Here is a 23,038-nt window from a genome sequence, read left to right on the forward strand (position 1 = left end):
TAAATAACAACAAGAACGAAAAGAATGTGGTACCGAATCCACCAAAACAGTGAAATCGTACCGATATTGCCAAATTATTCGTACTTGCCTGAGCTCTTCACTTTGTCTTTTTAAAAGCGCTCAAATGTCTTTTTTGTTAAATGTAGCAAATCATTTTATTCGTTGAAATGTACTGCATCTAGCAGAACAAACCATCTATTATCAGGAAAACTAAAACATTTCTACTGAGATATAGAAATGTATAAAAGGTTATTTTTATTCCAAGATTTGATTCATGTACAGTCTTATGTTAAGAAAGTGCTCTTTATAATACATAATTATTACTTCCAATAGAACTTCATAGGATACTGGAGATGTGCAAAGTCAAGACAAAAGGTAAGATAATAATATTATATTGAATGTCACTATAGAAACAATATTTTACAAAAACATTATTCAAAATAGTATAACAAATCCACCTTTTATTTTCTTCATGCACGGCATTGTAAAAAGTAACAGGGTAAAAGAAGAAGCATAAAAATTAACAGTTTGTCGAATAAAACAATAATAGTATTAAGGCTAATAGTACAGAAAGTCCGTATTTATGCCGATGTAAAGACGAATAATGACCCCCTCCCCATCAAATGATGACTAGGGGTCATTCTGTAGTCCCAGGACTAGCGGTATTTTTTTATTTGTGCGTCCAATAAAAAATTGACCCCCGTTGAAAAAAAGGACCCCCTTTCCAACAGAGTGTTTGAACCTCGATGTCCACCAATTTATGAAATGCAACAGAGTATTAAATTTATATGGAATTGCATATTTTTATACTATATTAATCACATATTGAAAATCGCAAAATGGCAATTATTGGATTTAACTCCTAACATATTTCATTGTCTGACTGTCTTTCATTTCTTTCATATTTGAATATTTGACTGATTATAGACATCTATAGCTAAGTCAGAGCTGGGGTGCTTTTTTCAATTTAAACATGTGTTCAGCATGCTATGAGTAGAACTATGTAAAAATTAAAGGAAAAAAAATCAATGAGAAAAATTTTGGAAATAAATACGAAAAGTTTTGCGGTTCTGCAATAGAAAACACTGAAATATATTGATCACCACACACATTTTTTAAAAGTTTAAGTAAAACTCGACACACTGGAACACACCAGTTTTACTTTATATATTGAAAAAAATAAACTTGGTCATTAATTGACATTTCTTAGTAAGTTTTTAGCAAAACAAACTTTCATTATATAAATATATACATAATTTCATTGTATTAGCGAATGCTAAGTATAATTATTCCAATTTCCATCCAATCACCTCGATTTTCTTTCATTTTAACGTCGGGTTCGATATCGTTCGACCTTTCTCACTTTCAATAAAGAGTGAATACGTGCATAAACGGAAATGATTTTGCACATTTTGTTTCTTAATCAGTATTTTATTCCTTTTACCAGTATATTACTCAAATGAAGTTTTGGTTGAATAATTCATTTATGATATTTTATGAAATAATTATATGCTTGCTTGATCATGTTGATGTCAGTTTTATTAAAAAGATGTCAATAGAATGATGTGCAAAAACACAGATTTGAAGTTAATATTTTATCAATTTTTCTTTATAAAACAAAACTCCCTTCACAAGTATCGTCATTCCGCCCTAAGTGTTATGTACAGAGTGTAGCAAATTGAACACACCCGTGAAACTTACACAGTTTTTGTAAACAGGGCATGTTATTGTTAAGGTTTACGATTCGCCGGATGTGTTCTATTGTTAAAGTCTGCTCACCACAACTGCATGGAGTGACAATATACTGTGTGTATGTTTTGCTTTCGAATATTTCTACTATGAAGAAGATGGGGGTAACCTATGAGAGTTGGGCGCAAAATAAAAACCGGAATTTTATTACATTTATGTTTTGTAATTATTAGCAATGTCTTAAGAGCATGTTTTGGTATATCAAATAACATGAAAGGACTAAATAAAACCGATCGACCTAGCTTAGGGACGGGGTCCAACCATTGTCTCAAGCAACGGCCCTGAGTTTGCATTAACTCTCTCCTACCCGTGGCTGCTTGATCACAAAAAGTGTCGTAATCTGGAATATTTACGCCTTTCTATTGTGATCATATTCAGTCAGTGGCAAGTTTTGTTTCCATCGAAATCGAAATCAACAACTGGCATCAACAGTATACAAAAATATTTCCTATATTGCGATTGGATATTGAAAGGTTGCAATAAAGTTCATCATCCGACTATGCGTTACTCGCATTGGTCAATATTTCAATGAGCTACGAAGAATTCTCTCCTCGTTCAACCACGGCCAGAATGGGAAAGAAGTGTACATTTTGGCCGTGGTTTGCAACGATGGGATCTCACATTTTTGCACATTTCTATTATTATTGATATACAAAACAGTTTTCAACGACAGTGTTACATTGAGCAGCAACTTTGCCATTAGTCTCATTTGCACAGAATGTGTATTATAATTTAAAATTACACATATCCAAAGGATAATGCTGCGACGTCGCGCACGATGTTGGTGTCAAAAGGTAAAAAATTGCTATTGCGACGGCATATGCCGTATTTTCATAATTTTAAAACAATTCACCATATAAAAACTATATATCATTCGGTGGGTAATTGTATACTTAATACATTTTAACAAAAATATTGTTATTTATTCTATTTATCCAATATATTAATTCGTTTATTGAGTAAATTACGTCAAAAAAGGCATGTAGACGGGTAACAGGAGCGTCGCACATGCAATAACAAAATATTGATAACTTCCATAAAAGACACGATATAAGCATAAAATTTGGCAGAAAAATTCAAAATTTAATGTAAATGATGTAAATTCTAACAATTGTGATTTCATTCAATCCGTATGCTCTAAACGCGTTACTCAAAATCCAAGACAGAGATGTAGACGCACATAAATCGATGAAATATGGGATACACATAAAAATCAAGTCTTCGGTTACTTAGAAAAAATAATTGCATGAGCTATATCAATTTTGAAATTTCATCTCAATGATCCTTTTTTAGTGCGAGGAAGTATATTTTAATTAGACTGATCTTTTGTGTGGATATGTATGTTGGGTTTCTGCTATTTAGCCGATTTATTTTGAGTATATTGAATAAGATTGTGTGTCACAAACTTTGGAGGTTCAATGTCACAAAGATTTTAAGATTCGTAAAATGGCCAATTTTGTTATGCTGGGTAAAAAATACAAGTCGTAATTTATTTTAAATTTTACAGAATGTTGTCATGTTATTACGAAAAAGATCTCTAGACAGAAATTTAACTTGCAGTATCTCAAATTTTGATAATAATTGAAATGTCACATAGATGGACTACATGTAGGTATATATGGCACGCCAAATTTACAAAAATGAGATAAACCTAGTTTCACAATTGATAAAATAGGTTTATCGACTGTAAACTATAGTTTACAGTCCATAAACTTTAGTTAACGAATCGTTAGGTATAGTTTTCATCTGTATATTTAACGGTTGTAAACTATAGTTTACGAATGATAACCTAAGTTACTCTCCAAGTTGAAGTAAGACATTCATATTTTCACATGTAATGATCCAAAATTATTTTTGAGAACTATCAAAGCTATAAAAATTTTTATTATATTTCTGTGCTTCATTTAGAAGTTTGATTCTTCTGTCTTTGGACAATCTATGGCGAACAAGTTTTATTATTCCTACGTAGCTTTTTTATTAAATGAAGCAACTTATGTTTATAGTTTATTAAAAAAATGCAATTTCGAACAAATTTTATTATTCTTACCAAGCTTTTTATTAAATGAAGCAAATTATGCCTATATTTCCTAGATTACGCAATATCCTTGCAAAACGGCAGAGAATTTAATTACATGCATGTATTTTCAATGAAATGCATTATATAATTGGCGGTATTACTGGGTTTATTTTTTCCCTCATAAAAATGTAGGCAAAAAGGTAATATCAAATTAATTTTTCTAGAACATCATGTAAAATAATGGCATTTTGACGTTACCAAAATGTCACCAACATCGTGCGCGACGTCTGCCCAAGTTGCAATTCTATTTTTTTAAAAGTCTTCAAACAAGTAATCAATTAAATTAACTGATCTCAGAGTGTCAACGATTGATATTACGAGGGGTTATCAAAAAGTTCGTGGACTAACACCATAAAATTAAAACCGCTTTAGGTACATCAATAAATTTTTAAATTTCTATTAAGCATCATCTTTTCTATCGACAACATTAACAATATATCATAAAATTATTTTTTTTTAATAAATTAGTAATGATTTTGTTAGCAATGGTATGTCCAGGGGGCGCAACACGACGTTTTTGCGACCTAAGTGTGACTGAGAAAAAACTCTTTTCATATGAACGTGAGAAATCTAAAAATCTCGTTTATTCAGGTATGTGTTGGGACACAATTGTTAAATAAAATTTGAAATTTTTATTTCATTCTTGACGTTCTATGAAATTTTATCATGATTTTATACGTAACAATTTCTTTCTGAAGAGAAAAATGTTTTAATTAATAATTTTTATAAAGTCTAGCCAAATTTCAATTGTTGCATTTGAAAGGTTAACGTTTGCTTTTGCTGTTTTAACTGTTATAATCCCTAAACAAGTCGTAGATTGTGCAAACTATGCATGTCTTAACCACTTGATCAACGTAAATATGAAATCTGTCGAATAGTTTCGAAGTATTTGAGAAAACTAGACGTATATGCTAGCCGGACAGATGACCAACAGAAAGTTTAACTATTGCTACCTTCCGTGGGTTAGTTGTTTTTGTATAATAGATCTTACATATACCAAAAAAAGACGTGACCCACATCACTTCTGACTCCGTTGAAAATCGATTCCCCATACTTTTTTTAGCGACTCCCCCGCGTTACCCGTCGTATACGGTGGAATAGCACATAAGGAGAAAGATGCTTACTGATATCAATATGATACTTATAATTAAAATAGTGTAAATTTGTTTTTTTAACTTGATTGCTTTATAGCTAAATGAATGAGAATAGAGATTTTCAGCATGCATGCATGAATTTTTCGTCACAAGTGCTCTCAATTACAAACTGCATGGAGTTTCCGGAAATTGATGGGAGTTATAGGGTATAACGACGGATTTAGAGTGTTTGACAATGCTCTGTTAAACAAATATAGAAATGTTAACAAAAGAATCTTTGCCATAAATATGTGAATGTATGAAAAAGATAATAATGTAGGTGTCATATATTTTTGAAATTGCAGCATGTAGGCTCTGTGGCCATAAAACCTAGATGGGCCCACTCTTGATCTCAGTCTCACTTTTCCACGAATGCTAGTACATGTATACATTCTTTATAGGTAAAAGTGAAATTAGATTAAAAGTGCCCAGGAGCAAGGATAAAACACTTATCATTAATGCAGCTAGCATTTAATACAATCAAAAACTCCCTCTTTAGTTTGTTTGTTTGTTTGTTTTTTTTTTTTTTTGCCAAAAGCAGGCCCATTTTGACATTTTAAAGAAATATAAATTCTGCATTTTAAAATTGGACTTCCCAAATAGTAGATTAGGTGGTTTGTGATTTTATTTTAGTAATTAAAGTCGCCAATCAATTCAAAATCTATATTATTAGCTTTACGATTTAAAATATAACGATCAAATAAAAATACTCAGAATACTTGTAATGTATAGTTTAAAAATTATTATTTCATATTTTTCAGTTACAAGGCATATAAATGCAGCTTGAAAACAAATCTTTAGCTATTATATACTACTCAAAATTTGATAACGGTCATTAAAATTTTATATAATTTGAGATAATCAATAACTGTATAACTGGCAATATTTTGTCCAAATGCAAAAAAAAAATGTCTTCAACAAACTTACACGTGTATTTCATGTCATGGAAATGGTTTCTCCTCACAGTGTATACTTTTGCTACAATTGCACAATTGAACTCACCTGAGTGTTTACACTACGTTTATCAACACAATGGCCCCTCAACGTGTAAGACGTCGCCTAACGACAGAAAAACTAGGTAGATGTATTGGAATGCTTGACGCTTGTTATTCACAACGTGATGTTGCAAATGCGCTAAACGTCAGCCAAAGCGTTGAAAACAGAGCCTGGAACCGTAAACAAACTTTTGGTACCGCAGCACACAGACATGGGGGTGGTCGTCATAGATCAACAACTCAATGACAAGACCATTTTGTGGCTGTTCAGGCACGACGCCACCCCTTCTGGACAGCAACCAGCCAGCGTAGCGACCTTCTGAACGCCTCGGGGGTAAACGTCTCGACTCAGACGATACGGAATCGGCTTCACAATGCAGGTCTCAACTCGAGAAGGGCATGTGTTCGAATCCCTCTGACTGTGCGACACCGGCGGGAGCGATTGGACTGGGCTGAAGGCCATGTCACTTGGACACAGAACAATTGGGTTCCATTTCTGTTAACCGAGGAGTCCATGTATTGTTTGGACTTTACAGACAGGAGGCAACGAGTGTGGAGACGACGGCGTGAACGTTTTCATGATTCCCACATCAGTGAACATTACCATTATGGCGGTGGTTCCATCATGGTCTAGGGTGGAATCAGCAGGGATGGACGAACAGATCTTTATGTCTTAGAGAGAGGAACAATGACGGGGGTGCGGTACCATGATGAGATCCTCGATGTTTATGTTAGACCCTACGCTGGTGCTGTTGGCCCTGAGTTCATCCTGATGGATGATAACGCCCGTCCACATCGCGCCAGGGTGGTGGAGCAGTACCATCAACGGGAGACAATTGTCCGTATGGACTGGGCAGCACGTCCGTCGGAGTTAAACCCGATTGAGCATGTTTGGAACATGCTGCAAGTTGCCCTGTCATGCCGTAGAGCACAACCCACGACTTTGGCAGAGCTGGGAAACGCCCTCGTTGAAGAGTGGAACAACCTTCCAATAGGAAATATCCGGGTGCTTATTGACAGCATGGCTCGACGTTGTCAAGCAGTCATTGATGCAAGGGGAGGCCATACTTGGTATTGACTCTACGTTTATGCATCGAATATATGTGATGATGGACTTTCTCCAAAAAAATGTGCAATTTTTTCTCTGGTTTTCTGTTAACTTTTTGGTAATGAAATGCCTTTTGTGTTGTTATAAGATTTCAAGCATTCCTTGTTGGTAAAATTCATGTTGTTCATAGATATCCTTTCATAAACTGAGTAAACACATTTTTGAGTAAATTTTTTGTCTGTTGTTATGTTAGTGGTAAAATTACACATATATAACCTAGTGATCCTTATAAAATTTTGAGAAGTATAAATATATTAATCTAAAGTTTTTACATCCTCTTCAAAGTTCATTTTAAAATTCCTTATAATTACTTTCTTTTTTGTAAATTCTGAAAATTATGAGTATAGAGGCCACATTATAATGTATTTACAAGTTTAAATATTATGTAAACTAGATTAATAGCTCTAAAATATACATGCATGCTCTTTTTACATCATGAATCATTCATTTTTACAATAAAAATGATCTACCTTCGGTATGACATCGATAGATGTCCAGCTGTGTTGCACCTTGTGTAGAATTGTAACAATGTAATTTTTATGCCCCGCCATGAATATGGCCGGGGCATATAGTGTTTGTCATGTCCATCTTCCGTCCTTCCGTCCTTCTGTCTTTCCGTCACACTTTGTGTTTAGCTCTGTTCAAAGCTAAGTTTCAAAGAAACTATTCAAGACATTTTCATCAAACTTCATATGTTGATAGATATGGATGAGAGCTATGCAACAGTATCAACATTTTTTGACCTTGACTTTTCTTTTGACATCAACCTCACTTTTCTTAAATAAGTGTTTTGCTCAGTTTTAAACACACCATTCAAGATGGTGTTATCAAACTTCACATGTTGATACAAATTTGCACAGATGATGCATCTATAGGGATGAGCACTACCAGACTTGCTTCGGATGCTTGATCTGACCTTCATTTTCCAGATGAGTGACCAGGTTCAAATTTTGGAGCAGGTCCATTCCCAAGGAACTATAAGCCCTACCCAGACCAACTTTCACGAATTATGCATCTAGGGATGAGCACTACCAGATTTGCTTCGGATGCTGGATCTAACCTACATATTTCAGATGAGTGACCAGGATAAAGTTTTTGGAGCAGGTCCATTACTAAGGACCTATAAGCCCTACTTAGACAAAACTTGCATGGATGATGCATCTAGGGATGGACACTACGAGACTTGCTTTGGATGCTGGATCTGACCTTGATTTCCATTCCCAAGTAACTATAAGCCCTACCTGAACTAAACTTGCATTGATGATGCATCTAGGGATGGACACTACCAGACTTGCTTCGGATGCTGGATCTGACCTATATTTTCATTCCCAAATAACTATAAGCCCTACCTGAACTAAACTTGCATGGATGATGCATCTAGGGATGGACACTACCAGACTTGCTTCGGATGCTGGATCTGACCTATATTTTCATTCCCAAGTAACTATAAGCCCTGCCTGAAACAAACTTGCATGGATGATGCATCTAGGGATGGGCACTACCAGACTTGCTTTGGATGCTGGATCTGACATACATTTTTAACCGTACGGATCAAATTTTATACACATACAAATTTTCATGTTGCTTTTCTAATATATCCTCGGCCTCGGCGGGGCATTCATGTCCTATGGACATATTTCTAGTTTATATGCGGAATCCTAAATTCTAGAGAAGTTCCGACCAAGTATTTCATGAAGTGGACAATAACAAGCAGCGAAATAAGTGCCCCGCTGTTATTCACCTTTATCAACAGTGATAGCACCAAACAGATTTATAAGATCGGGACGATATTTCTACGGTCGAAATAGAATTTTTTAATGAATTACAAAAACAGAGGGGTGACAATAACTTCGCCTTTGTGATAATTTACGGTGAGTGTGCGAAAAAAAACTTCACTTTTGTAATAATGGTGAATTTTGGAGCTCAATATGGACTATTGTGCCGCAGATGCCTCTGTGTTAACCCCAAATTTATTTAATTGCATGTTTCAATTCAGGCAGAACGCTTCCTTCTGTTTTGTTTCAGTGTATACTGTTCTGTTCTCTCCCTTGCCTGCAATCGACGTCCAATACACAAACATGTAGGTCACGATCTCTGCTGCAGCCAGTTGTTTACATTTTAGACTCGCTAAAATAGTTCAGAGATACTTCATAATTATCTTATTCTCACTTAGGAACTTATATACTTAGTATTTGTTAATCCATAATAACACTACTTATTGCCTGTAAATCAAATGGAATATATTGTAGATTTTTTGGTGACTGAAATTCTGATTTCAATTCATAAAAAATCAAAGGATTATATTTCTCAGAGAACTGATTAAAATTAACTTTTGAATAATTCCTATTAATCTTGCAAGTGTTGTTGTTCACATGTACATATTAGCAACGATCTCTGATTTGAACCTTGCCTTCTTAGGTAGAATTTTTTAGCAAGGATTTAATTTTGGCATTATTAGCGAGGGTGTCGAGATCGCTAAAATTCAATTGTGTTTTATTTGTAATAACTTTATTAATATGCATTTTAAAATCGCTACAATAACATCTCGCTAAAAATAAAATACCAGTTTTAAGGACAAATAGCTAAATTTGCATTTCGCTTAAATTTCCACTTAAACGTATCACATTTTAACAACAAGATTACTGAATAGTCCGAAAGAGCAAAGATCAATTGAAAAGACAAATGGTAGTGATCACAGGGGTGCGCCATTAAGCTATAGATCAGCTATCAATGCTGACTTACCTCACCTCGAAAAATTAAACATAGGCGTTAGAAACGTTGGGGGTGTGCTTACCTCTTACTTTTTTTGCAAAGATAGACATATGTTATATAGGCATATGACATTTGGGCGAAGGTTTACACCCGCCCAACCTTTAAACCAGACCCTGTAGTGTATAAAACATAAAATAGTCCATTGAACAGAAAGAAGTTTGTTTCTAGCCCCATCTCCACCGAAATAAGATTTTCGTGTCTGGACAATAGCTCTTTTCACCTCCATTCAGCCTCCCGTATTTCAATTGCTTCCAAAGCCAATTTTAAACTTGGGGAATGATTTATAAGGAAATAAACACAGACGATCGACATGTACCTATTAGTTAAATTTTATAATAATTAAAACAAGCAAATTCAAAGAATTGTGGTCCCCCGCTTTCGGTGTCTTTGTGGGTGAAATGTTATTTTTTATGACATATTGTGGGTAATATGAACATACTATCATATGTAATTTATTTAGAAAGTAACACTGGAGTTGAATTTTTTTAAGGATGAAAACCCTAATCCTGACCGTTAACAAGTTATGGCCACAGTAAAATGTTTTTTTAAAAGTAGGTCAACTCCAAGTTCAAGATCAAAGGGTCAAAGTTTTTGATATCCAATGAAAGGTTTTCTCACAAGGATTACATATGTGAAGTATGAAAGCCCTACCCCTTACTGTTCAAAAGTTATGGTCAAGGTTAAAGTTTTTTTCATAAGTATGCAAATTTTTAAGGTCAAGGTCAAAAGGTCAAAATTGTTGATTTCCAATGAAAGGACTTGCCACAAAGAATACATATGTGAAATATAAAAGTCCTAGTATCTACTGTTCAAAAGTTCTGACCAAAGTTAAATTTTTTTTTAAGTAGGTAAAACTCCAATGTCAACGTCAAAGGGTAAAAGTTGTTGGTATCGAATGAAAGGTCTTCTCAAAAGGATTACATATGTGAAGTATGAAAGCCCTAGCCCTCACCGTTCAAGAGTTATGGTCAAGGTTAAAGTTTTTTCATAAGTACTTAAATCTCCAAGGTCAAAAGGTCAAGGTTGTTTGTATCCAATGAATATTCTTGCAACAAGGAATACATATGTGAAATATAAAAGATCTAGCATCATCTGTTTAAAAGTTGTGACCAAGGTTAAGTTTTTTCATAAGTACGTAAATCTCCAAGGTCAAGGTCAAAAGGTCAAGGTTGTTGTTATCCAATGAAAGGTCTTCTCACAAGGATTACATTTGTGAAGTATGAATGCCTTAGTCCTTACCGTTCAAAAGATATGGTCAAGGTTAAAGTTTTTTCATTAGTACTTAAATCTCCAAGGTCAAGGTCAAAAGGTCAAGGTTGTTGTTATCCAATGAAAGGTCTTGCTTCATACAATACATATGTGAAATATGAAAGTCCTAGTACCTACTACTCAAAAGTTATGGCCAAAGTAAAATGTTGGAATTTTTGTGCAAAAGTGGGTCATACTCCAAGGTCAAGGTCAAAAGGTCAAATTTGGTGAAACCCAAAGAAAGGTCTTATCACAAGGAATACACATGTGAAATATGAAAGTCATAGCTCCACTAAATCAAAAGTTATGGGCAAGGTTAAAGTTTTTGTGACGGACAGACTGACAGACTGACCGACTGACAGACTGACGGACAGACGGACAGACAGACAGACGAATGAGATTTAATGTCCCCTCGCTTTCGCGAAAGCGGGGGACAAAAATGCACTGAAGGTAATTACGCCATTGTTTACTTTTTTGCCGACCAAACAGTGCTTCGTGTGATTTTAATCTTGTCAGATATCTAAATAAATTGGGTTTAATAAAAATAAACTCCAAAGATACTAAGTACAAGTAACATGAACTGATATAATGCACCGTTGATTTTTTCCGTTTTATAGAAAGTTGTACGGTATACCCGATGTCACAGATTCGACATGCAATACCCTGGTATCGCAGACCACTGCTTTTACAGACAATATACGCTGATTTTGAGATTCTCTCCAAAATGTTCAACTCGCAGAATCTAATCGTTTGAGAGCATTGTTGTGTTTTCTTGACATGCAAAAAGTTGACAATTCAATGTTTGCTCGTGATTTTTATAAGAGAAAGTTGAGCATTTAATTTGCGAACAACAAAACTAGAGAGAATGACTTGTATTTCCTAACGAGGCCGAGTCTAATTATTTCTGCCCTAGGAATTTTGATAATTTTTTGATACTTAATTTTTACTGTTATATTTATTGCTTTAGGGTAAAAAAAAAATCGAATGTTTACAAGCCCAATTTCTTAGGGGGCCATCTCAAAAGTTGTCAGATTTTACTATTGGATCCTATGGAAATTTGTTTGAAAATCGCCAAATTATCACATTTTCTCCATATTTTTTGTATTTCTGCCCTAGGAATTTCTTTTTTATTTAAGTAATTGAAAGTTAATATACAAAATCACCAAATTGTGAAATAGCAAAAAAGTTCACCATCTAGGTTGGTCTAAGTAGTAATTACTAAATTTATTTTTTCGAAGCTCAATACTTCTAAAATTGTCATATTATGGTATGTACAAATACCTATCTTTGCAGATGAATGATCGGTGCATACAATTTTTTCGGTTAAAGAGCAATTTTTAGATTGCTAATGTGTTTCTTGGGAAGTTCTGTCATGAGTTTTTAGTATAATATCAATACACGTCTTGCACATACGAGCGAGTCATGCGTCATTCTTCAGCGTCGTACATTGCTTACAAAATCCGAAAATGGTGACGTTGTTCAAGCCATTTGAAGGTTTTTTTTTAGCTCACCTGAGCTGAAAGCTCAAATGAGCTTTTTTGATTACATTTTGTCCGTAGTCCGTCTGTCTGTCTGTCTGTCTGTCCGTCTGTAAACTTTTCACATTTTCGACTTCTCCTCAAGAACCACTGGGTAAATGTCAAACCAAACTTGCCACAAAGCATTTTTGGGTGAAGGGGATTCAAGTTTGTTCAAATGAAGGGCCACGCCCTTACTCAAGGGGATATATTTGGGAATTAATGAAAAATTTGGTGGTTTGTTTTAAAAATCGTCTTCTCAAGAAGCACTGTGCTAGGAAAGATGAAACTTATGTGGAAACATCCTCAGGAAGGTTAGATTCAAATTTGTTCAAATCATCACCCCCAGGGGTAGGGCGGGGGCCAAAATGGCTGAACAAAGTTTTACATAGAAATATATAGGAATATTCTTTTAAAATCTTCTTCTCAAGAATAGCCAAGCCATAATTAATCATATTTATACTGAAGCATCCTCAGGTAGTGTAGATTCAAGTTTGTTAAAATCATGACCTCCGGGGGTAGGACAGGGCCAAATGGCCGACCAAAGTTTTGCATAGATATATGTATAGGAAAATTCTTTAAAAATCTTCTTCTCAAGAATAGCCAATCCATAATTATTCATATTTATACTGAAGCATCTTCAAGTAGTGTAGATTCAAGTTAGTTAAAATCATGACCCCCGGGGGTAGGGCGGGACCAAAATGGCCGACCAAAGTTTTACATAGATATATAAGGAAAATTCTTTAAAAATATTCTTCTCAAGAATAGCCAAGCCATAATTGATCATATTTAAACTGAAGCTTCCTCAGGTAGTGTAGATTCAAGTTTGTTAAAATCATGACCCCCCGGGAGTAGGGCGGGACCAAAATGGCCGACCAGTTTTACATAGATATATAAGAAAAATTCTTTAAAAGTCTTCTTCTCAAGAACAGCCAAGCCATGATTGATTATATTTATACTGAAGCATCCTCAGGTAGTGTAGATTCAAATTTGTTCAAATCATGACCCCCGGGGTAGGGCAGGGCCAAAATGGCCGACCAGTTTTACATAGAAATATAAAGGAAAATTCTTTAAAAACCCTCTCAAGAATGTCAAAGGCATAATTGATCATATTTATAAGGAAGCATCATCAGGCAGTGTAGATTGTTCGGATTATATTTACATGACGTCATCGTTCAAATAACATTGTGGACATATGTATATATATATATATATATATATATATATATATATATATATATATATATATATATATATATATATATATATATATATATATATATATATATATATATATGGTTTTTTCAAGGGTTGATGGGGTTGGATGGGTGTAAGTTTGTCATTGTGTGAGCAACAGATGTATTAAAATATAGTTCTTTTTTTTACATAGAACTTCGAAAGAACTTAAGAATGTGCCAAGACCTGTCAAAAGGTAAGATTGTACACAATAGATATTATATTACAAAAAGAATTGCATGATTAGATTACTTTATTCAACATGTGTATTGCTAACTACCTAGCTTATACCACATTTTTACAACATTTGAAAAACTCATCAAAACTTGTAAAAGTCATCTTGTCTTTCATACTCAATGAATGTTTAAATAGTCGAAGTCCGTCCTTATTTTCTATAACAAAAAATAATCCTGCAAATATAAAACAGATTTGGAAGATCTAGACTTTTAGGTTTTTCTATTTTAAGTTCACTGGAATATATTGAGTCCACGTAAAGATTAAATATAAAAGTCCATCATATATTAAATTATTTCAAACATACCTTATATAAAGATATGTGTTAAACAGTATTTTCGCACAGCTGAAACCGAACAAAAATTTCTGGAGTATGATAATCTACCAAAAATGAAACATTCTTGCGGATTCGACGAAATTTTATTCAGTATTAACAAAGTACTGGTCATGAAAAGAACACAGTATTCTCATGCATATTTTATAAAGGACTGACGTTTATCATGGATCTGCGCATGTGCGCAGGAAAAGCATCGCGAGAATCATAAGGTCGAGGAAAATATTTTTTGTGACGTCTGTTCAGTGAGGGACAAAAATAGACCAATCAGCTCATTGAGTTTCATTTAATGCATTTATGGTTTACTACATAAAATACTACATGTGTTTTTCAAAAAGGCTTGTTTTTTTAAATCGCTCTCAGAGAGACTTAATGCATTATGAACATTATTGTCTACTAATCCCATGCTCATATTTGCATACAAATGATTAACAATGATGAAAATTGAAGTTTTCCCTTCTCCATTGTATAGGTCCGTTTGTTGAGAGTCCCTGTTCTGTACTGCTAGTGGACATTTTCGGTTGGATGAACATTAACGAATCTTCAGTATGAATGGAGCGCATTATGTGCAAAAGATATTTTATGTCAAAAAAATGTATGGAAAGAACTGATATGTTTACAGCCAGAATGAGATATTGTCAATTATTCTCTTTAGTTTTTTTGATATGAACTTCATAACATATGTAGATGAAACTTACCATACATCTTGCCTTCATAGAAATATAGTTGGGCTAATAAAATAAAATTGGTCAAAGAATTCCAGGCCTCTAAAAACTGTTCCAGTTTGATGGCACAAGAAAAATTAACTGAGGTAGATAGCATCGTTTTTAAGTGGTTGGGGGATAGAACAGTTAGAATAAAAGTCAACTAGCTCGAAGAAATCTGACAAGTAAAATAGGTTCTAATATCTCACTACTAAATTTTATTCATTCGCCACAATTTACTGCCAAACTCCTTTCTTTTTTCAATTAGTCGAGCCAATGATGATAACCTACTTGCAAGATTTTTTATGTTATTTTCAAGGTGTCAGAAATACTGTGGTTCATATGTAATGAATATAATTATATTATTTAGTAGTATTCTGGTTTTGGCATTCGGTATATTGTGCAGATTTATACATGATATTCTGTGGAATACTTTTTGTTGTTTTGAACCATTAAGAAATGCAGAATCGATTGTATCTAATAACCATTTTAATTGATCAAATTATATCATTTTGTTTCATTTTGGCGCAACATAGTTTCCACACTTCTTTATCCAAAGTCGTTGACAGCTTTGGAGGTTCACCCACCCGAAAATGTCCATTGAAAAGACAATTGCACGTGATTATTTCCTCGGTACAAAATGCAACCAACTCTGAGGTGCTCTCAAAATTGACAATCCCAAACTCACATGTTTGTAGTAAAAACATAGTAGACCATCATGCTTTTCGGTTCGTTGACGAGATTGGTCCATTGTTTGCTGTAAACATGCCAGACAACGTAATCGTGAATATTTCAATAAGAGGCGATTTTTTATCCGACACGGAGAGAAAATAATTTTTACCAAATAATATTTCATAACTTTTAAAAGTGCTGGAGTAGAATTGTCTTATTTGCAGAAAGTATATAACTTATATAACTTGATGAGACACTACATACATTTATTACTTTTGAAATAAAACACTAATACGGCATATATAGCTTTAATGTCTTCAATTTACTTGAATGTTGAGTTGAAGTTGAATTAAGACATTAAACAAGGCATAGTGAGTTACAAAATAAGAAACAATGACTATCACCTTCAAATATCTTTGAAAGCCAAATGTTTTTCCTCATTTTGTTCTACCAATTGTGCTCAAAATTTTGAAAAGTGATTGTAATTTAATAAGATATCACTTGTCCAGTAAATGGACCATCGCTAATGTATCCATTTGAGATTTTTTTTATATATATATATACTTGTATTTAGCTCTTAGGATCTGGAATTGACGTGGTATATAATTATATAAGCCTCTCTTCCATTGCCCCGATCCTGCTTGCTGAGTATTCTCTATTCATATAATTATATTTATCAGTGTCAAAATGTATATGCAAAAAGATCCTGCAATGTACGTTTAAATGACATAACAAACGTAGTTTGTGTAGAGTGGCGGCACACTCTTACTTACCTGAAGATATGTCTCTTGAGATGATACGTACAGTATATTTTTGTAGGGCAAGAATTGAGGATACTTCTTATTGGCAAGACGGAATCAGGGAAAAGTTCTACGGGGAACACGATTTTGGGGAAAGAAGTATTTAAATCATCTGCTCCAGCAACAACATCTGTCACAAAAATGATACAGGTTGGAAGGGCCTATAGATTTTACAAAAAACTTGTTGTGGTCGATACACCTGGATTATTTGATACAAACAAAAATACAAACAACATGGATATTTTAAAGGAGATTACTAAATGCTATGCCGCCACCTCCCCAGGACTTCATGCTATCCTTTTAGTAGTACCCATTGGGAGGATTGATGATCGAGTTGATGAAACAGTCGAAATATTTCAGCGTTATTTCGGCCATAATGCAACAAATTTTATGATTGTGGTTTTCACTTACAAATATAAATTAGCCGAACCTGGGCTAGATAATAATTTAGAAAAATATATTAATACTATTCCTTTAAGCTCTCCTCTGAAGCAAGTTCTACAACGGATACAGGGACGATATATTGCATTTGGCTATAAGGGAAAAGAGGAAGAAAGAGAAAAGGAAGTTATAGAACTTATCAAAATAATTAATCGGAATTTGGAAAATTATTCAGCTGGGATGTACACCAATCATTTGTATGAACAGTCAGAACAATTTTTCAATGAGCAGTATGAAAAGTATATGGAAGGAAAAACAGGAAAACCACAAATGACTAAGGAAAGCTTTAGAGAAAAGTTTTTCAAAAATGGGTGGGGTGATAGTTCTTGGTGGGAGATTTTCTTTCACTTTATCAAGAAATTAATTCTTAACTACTTTAAATCCTAAAATTCTTTATAGAAGATAAATGGGAGCATAATTTTGCATTTTAAAACTCGGTTCTTTCATAAGTTTATCTTTTTTAATTTTCAGATTTTTTTTCTAGGTATGTTTGAAGGAATACTTGAAAATGTGAAAATAATGATAATAATGAAAAGAAATTGTGCATAATGTCAGTTATCATAACTTTTGACTGAGTGCCTTTAAGGTTTATATTCATTAAACCCTATTTACAGATTTTTCGACAGAATTCAAACTGATAAGGCCAATAAGCAGGATTTCATGGAAGACATGAGAGCACACTAATTATTTTTCAATGCCAATACCAAAGCAAATTACAAGTTTTTGTCCTCCAAAAGGACTGCAAAAGGTGGACAATAGGTCAGTTAATAAGACGCTTAAGGTTTTAATTAAGAAGTGTTACAAGAAGGATATGGAAATAACGAACAGTATTCAAAAACGATTTCCTTCATCTTAACATTCCTTCTCTGTAAGCACCAAAAAATTTACTATAGGGCTTGGAAACGACATATCTCCGACTTTGATGAAATTTGCACCACAGGTGCACCTTGGTACAAAACCAGCAAATATGATGTGTGAAGTTTCCCACGTGCACCCGGTTGCCAGGGAGACGGATCCATTGAATTTGGCCATTTTCGGCCATTTTTGACCAAACAAAAACATAAAAATTGAGGAAATATGAATGCATTTTTATCTTTATGTAGTAAACTCAAATATAAATCTTTGTATCATAAGAAAACATCATCTGTTAAATAATACAGGGCATATAACCAGTAATTCCAAAATTGAACCCACTCTAAGAAAACTGTTCGGCAAAATATCAAAATGTGAAAAAATGGAAAATTTGGCATTTTTTTGAGAAACTTAAGATTAAATAAAAAAAATGTCTACTGAACTTTTTCAAATCATATGCGTGTCGTCAAACGGCAGTTTTAGTAGCGTCCACTCATGAAAAAATTGGAGTGGGATCTCAGTGCTATTTTTAGTAACATGTATAAAAAAATAGACATATTTCAGAAAAATACAAAAAATGAAATTCGGGCAGAGTTTAAGATGCCATTGCTTGGTAATTATGAAATATACTGTAAAAGTCAATGTGCTAATTTCAGTGACTGGACACCAATAACTACCATGCATATTATTTCCAGGGATTTCCATTTTCTATTTATAGCTTCAAATGCCTAAATTTAGACATGTCTCAAAAAATGATGAAAAATGGCAATCTTTCCTCATTCTGAAGCTCCACAGGATCATAATTAATAAAAAATATGGATATCTCCAATATTTCATCAATAAGAACAAGAAATAGTATAATATCTCACAAATTTTTAAGACAGGCTTTCATCTTTATAAATAGCACAAACGTCTAAAAATAGACACATATGAAATTAAATGTTTAATGTTGATTTTCCACTAATTCTCAAATTAGAGATGGTTAATTTACCGACTTACTGTCATTAACTGACATGAAATATTATGTGACTGACAAGAAAAAAAGAACATTAAATGGAATGCAGCATGATAAGCAGAGGTTTCCATTTCAATTTATAGTAACACATGTTTAAAAGTAGACGTGATGCAAAATATCGGAAAAATATTATTTTTTGTACTTTTTTCTAAAATTTTGGATGAAGAATTGATGACTGCCTGTTTTTAACTGCTATATATTGGCATATTGTGACCAACAAGAGAAAGAAAGCCTTGTATCAAATACAGAATGAGAAGTAGTGGTTTCCATTTCTATTTATAGTAACATGAGTCTAAAAATAGACATACTGTAAACTATCGGAAATGTGTAGATTTTGTAATTTTTTTTTCAAATTTTGGATGAACAATTGCAGACTATATGTTTTTGTGCTATTGGCATTCAGTGACAGACAAATTTTGAATGAAGAATTGCTGATTGTCTGTATTTAACTGCTACTGGCATATGGTTATCATGACCAACAAGTGAAAGAAAGCCTTTTATCAAATCCAGAATGAGAAGTAAAGGGTTCCATTTCTATATATAGTAACATAAGTTTAAAAATAAATATACTGTAAACTATCGGAAAAATGTAGTTTTTGTATTATTTTCACATTTTGGATGAACAATTGCAGACAAAATGTTTTTTCTGCTATTGGCATTCAGTGACCGACAAGCAAACGAACGCATACTGTATACAAAACACACAATGTTAAGCAGAAGTTTCTATTTCTATTTATAGTAACACATATTTGAAAATAGACATGTAAATTTACAACTAAGAGACAGCCTGTGTTTTATATTAATTAATTATCCTGTAGCTCTGCCATTAATCCACGAATTTGAGGCAAAGAAACTTTTCCAATGGTGATATGCTATAGAATAACGAAACATGTTTAGATGCCAGTGTTTACAAAACTGTGTACGGTTTGGATGAAGTTCTGATACGGTTTGGAGACAGGCCGCTAGATTGCTTAGAAAAAAAATTGAGGTGGGGAAAAAAATTTGTACACACACAAAACTTTTTTGAGCGATCCAAAGGCCTGTGGGTTTGGATGAGATTCTTTGATATAAATCATACTTAAAGTCATATACGCTACATGAACGCCGAATTTTGTGTGAAACGAAATGATTAATGATTTGAAACACATGAAGTGTAATAAAAAATATACTTTCCACAAAATTATACTATAGATGTCGTTGTATTTACAAAACAATGAAACAATATCTAGGAATTAAGAATTCAGTCTTTTCATGAATATTGATAAAGGAAGTGCGTAAACAGTAGGCCTATATATAGAAACACATGTCCACGGGAAATCACAGACAACGAGGTATGTTGCATTCTGACAACAATTATTAATATAAGCTAGGTTAATATGCGTCATAACAGAGAAGATGGTTGATACTGAAATACATTAAAAGATAAAGTTCCATTAAGTATCCACGTCAAAAGTGAGTAGTATTTCAAACAGCCTACCTTGTCTTCTTTACGCCACGTGTATTTATCAATCTAAAAGTAGCGACGGCGTCACGTGATGGATTTATTTAAAAATAGCTGTTTTTCTTTCCTTGCAGGATAATAAATAATAATAGTTTGATAACTTTGTAACGCGTTTAATTTTAATGGTGTAATTTACAGTATTTTCGTAACTTTTATTGATAAACAAATTGTATCAATTTCCAATCGTATTTTAACTGGCGCAATTTATAGCGTGTATACTTTTAACATTATGGTATAATTTGTCAATTTTAACACTTTTAAAGGAAGGGGCGGGGTTTCCATATAAATGGTGTGAAAACTTACCTAGAAACATTCTTTAACAAAGAAATAAATGATAACAAATCAGGACTTTATAAATCATATTTCGAAAAAAAAAGGGGGGGGGGTCACAAACAAATACTATGAAAGGATAACTTGACTGTACTGTAACCCCGCCAAAAAGAGAGTAGGTTTACAGACCTTTCAATGAACAAGTTCAACAGCAAGAGGTTAATTATGATTTATATTTGGGGGGAAATGGTTTAAGACGCCGACCCCCTTTTTTAGCCCTGATTCCTGTGGGTGTTTTTCATTTCATTCTCCTATTACATAATCAATACATACTATTCTCTGAATACACTGATTCATGAAATAATTATTTACAATAAAATTAATCAATATTATAGTTATATGATACAATGCAAAATAAAAATTTATAACGAGTACAAATTCTGACATATTGGCGTCGGAAGCAAAATGGGGGGGGGGGGTGGTGTTAATTGATGGACCAAAATTTTCTAATCCCGGAAATCCTATTTCGTGTGTGTGTGAGGGGGGTGGGTTAATTTCTCTCTCTACCATTTTTTCAAACACTATATACTGCTTACTCTTTTTTTTTAATTTTATTCCTGTTGAAAAAGGGGGTGGGGGTAACCGACGCCCCAATGTTCAATGCATGCCTACTTAATGATACCCCCACATCTGATTCAATAAGTATATAATATAGAGTCATTTTCTTATTATTCTCATACGTAGAATATAAATTTACAATTAAATGGACATTGTGAGGGAGAATATATGACATATGCAAACAATGTAGCAAGCTTATTACAAGTTTAAAATATCTGCAAAGTGGGCTTCGGTATGACACGATCAGTCGCTTAATACAGCTGTGAGCACCATCTACATGTTCTATACTCAGCACTCAGGGTCATTAAGCAGTGACGGATTTTTTTCGTGCCACCTTGTACTGCGATACGAGACTTCGCCTTATATTGTCTTATTCGAAGGACCGTTCTCTCCCACAGTTGGATTCGAGCCCGCGACGTAAGGATTGACTTCTTACTTCGCGACTCGAGAGCAGACGCTCTAACTAGTGCGCCTCGCGGGCGGTGCAGGAGCATCAACGTAAGTTGGAAACGTGGGATAATCTGCCTTATAAATGGGACGGGGCTGTTGACGTGTTGACGGGATATGCATTATAAGATTTATTTTTTTTTTCATTTTATTTAACATATTTTACATGTATGTTATGTTATCAGACACGTAGTATCGTTTTTAAAGAAAAAAGAGATAAGATAGAAATCTTTTTCCTTTAAATCGAGTTTTCGTATGGAGAAAGGGATTCAACTTTTTTTTATGAAATCAACTGTAAAAACAATGTTGAAAGAAGGGAAAGGTGACTTCTTATGTGCCTGTGAAAAATTTTGATGAATTGATACTAATATATATGTTATCATAAACGCCATTTCCTTCATGTAGGGGTGTATTAAACAAGCAAAGTGGTTCGCATAGCTCTACAGGATTCAGAAATTTGAAACTATAGACCGTCAAAAGCGTAGCATTTAGATGTTGAACTTGCATCAAAACTAGAACACTCCCATCATTCAAACCGTACTATATTTGTTATGGGTACGTAAAATAAAACGGTTTAAAATACATTTCTTGTATGGGACATAAATTACAGTTTTAATACCTTGAATGTTAAATGATTTTTATTTCTTTTGGCTGCTTCAGATTTCAAATATATTTGATATTATTTTAGCAATCACGAATTAAAACTTGCCAAACAGGTATGAATGTCAAGTGCATCAATAAAAAAGTGCATCAACGAGTTATTTAATGAACTCTATTAACAGAATTGAATCACATCATTTAGATTACCAAGATACATATAAAAATTTCAATAAAAAATGAGAAAAAAATTAATATTTACCAAAATATAGACCTGGAAAAGGTACACAGTATTCCCCGTTTGTACATTTTACGCCATTTTCACCGCATCCAAACATGTCACAACTGGCGCGGATACCCAACAGTGAGAAAATCAGGTAATAGGCAATGTTTGTTTAAAGTAGTAGATTCAAGTTTAGCCATAAAAAGAGATATGGACCAGGCATAAATAATAACTTTTTTCCATTGACCTTGAGCTTCCTCAAATGACGTCGCCCGCGTGGCGCAGTGGTTAGAGCGTCTGCTCTAGAGTCGTGTAGTAAGGAGTCAATCCTTACGTCGCGGGTTCGAATCCCACTGCGGGACGTGGAGACCGGTCCTTCGGATGAGACAGTATAAACCGAGGCCCCGTGTCGCAGTAGGTGATGGCACGAAAAAGATCCCTCACTGCTCAAAGGCCATGAGTGCCGAGCATAGGACAAAATTTTTAGCCCTCCAC

The 23,038-nt window shown here is 33.9% G+C and overlaps 1 protein-coding gene across 1 annotated transcript; it reads left to right on the plus strand.

Moving 5' to 3' along the window:
- Positions 1-337: 337 nt before the first annotated feature.
- On the plus strand, positions 338-17,704 carry LOC134263548 (GTPase IMAP family member 4-like). Its single transcript, XM_062745929.1, has 4 exons — positions 338-375; positions 13,990-14,031; positions 16,599-17,331; positions 17,635-17,704. Exons 1-4 carry the CDS (start codon positions 354-356, stop codon positions 17,702-17,704), a joined length of 867 nt encoding a protein of 288 aa, XP_062601913.1. The 5' UTR covers positions 338-353.
- The last annotated feature ends 5,334 nt before the right edge of the window (positions 17,705-23,038 follow it).

This window comes from Saccostrea cucullata, unplaced genomic scaffold (genome assembly GCF_032062105.1).
Source record: "Saccostrea cucullata isolate Sc308-1 unplaced genomic scaffold, CSIRO_AGI_Scuc_v1 ctg1853, whole genome shotgun sequence".
NCBI lineage: Eukaryota > Metazoa > Mollusca > Bivalvia > Ostreida > Ostreidae > Saccostrea > Saccostrea cuccullata.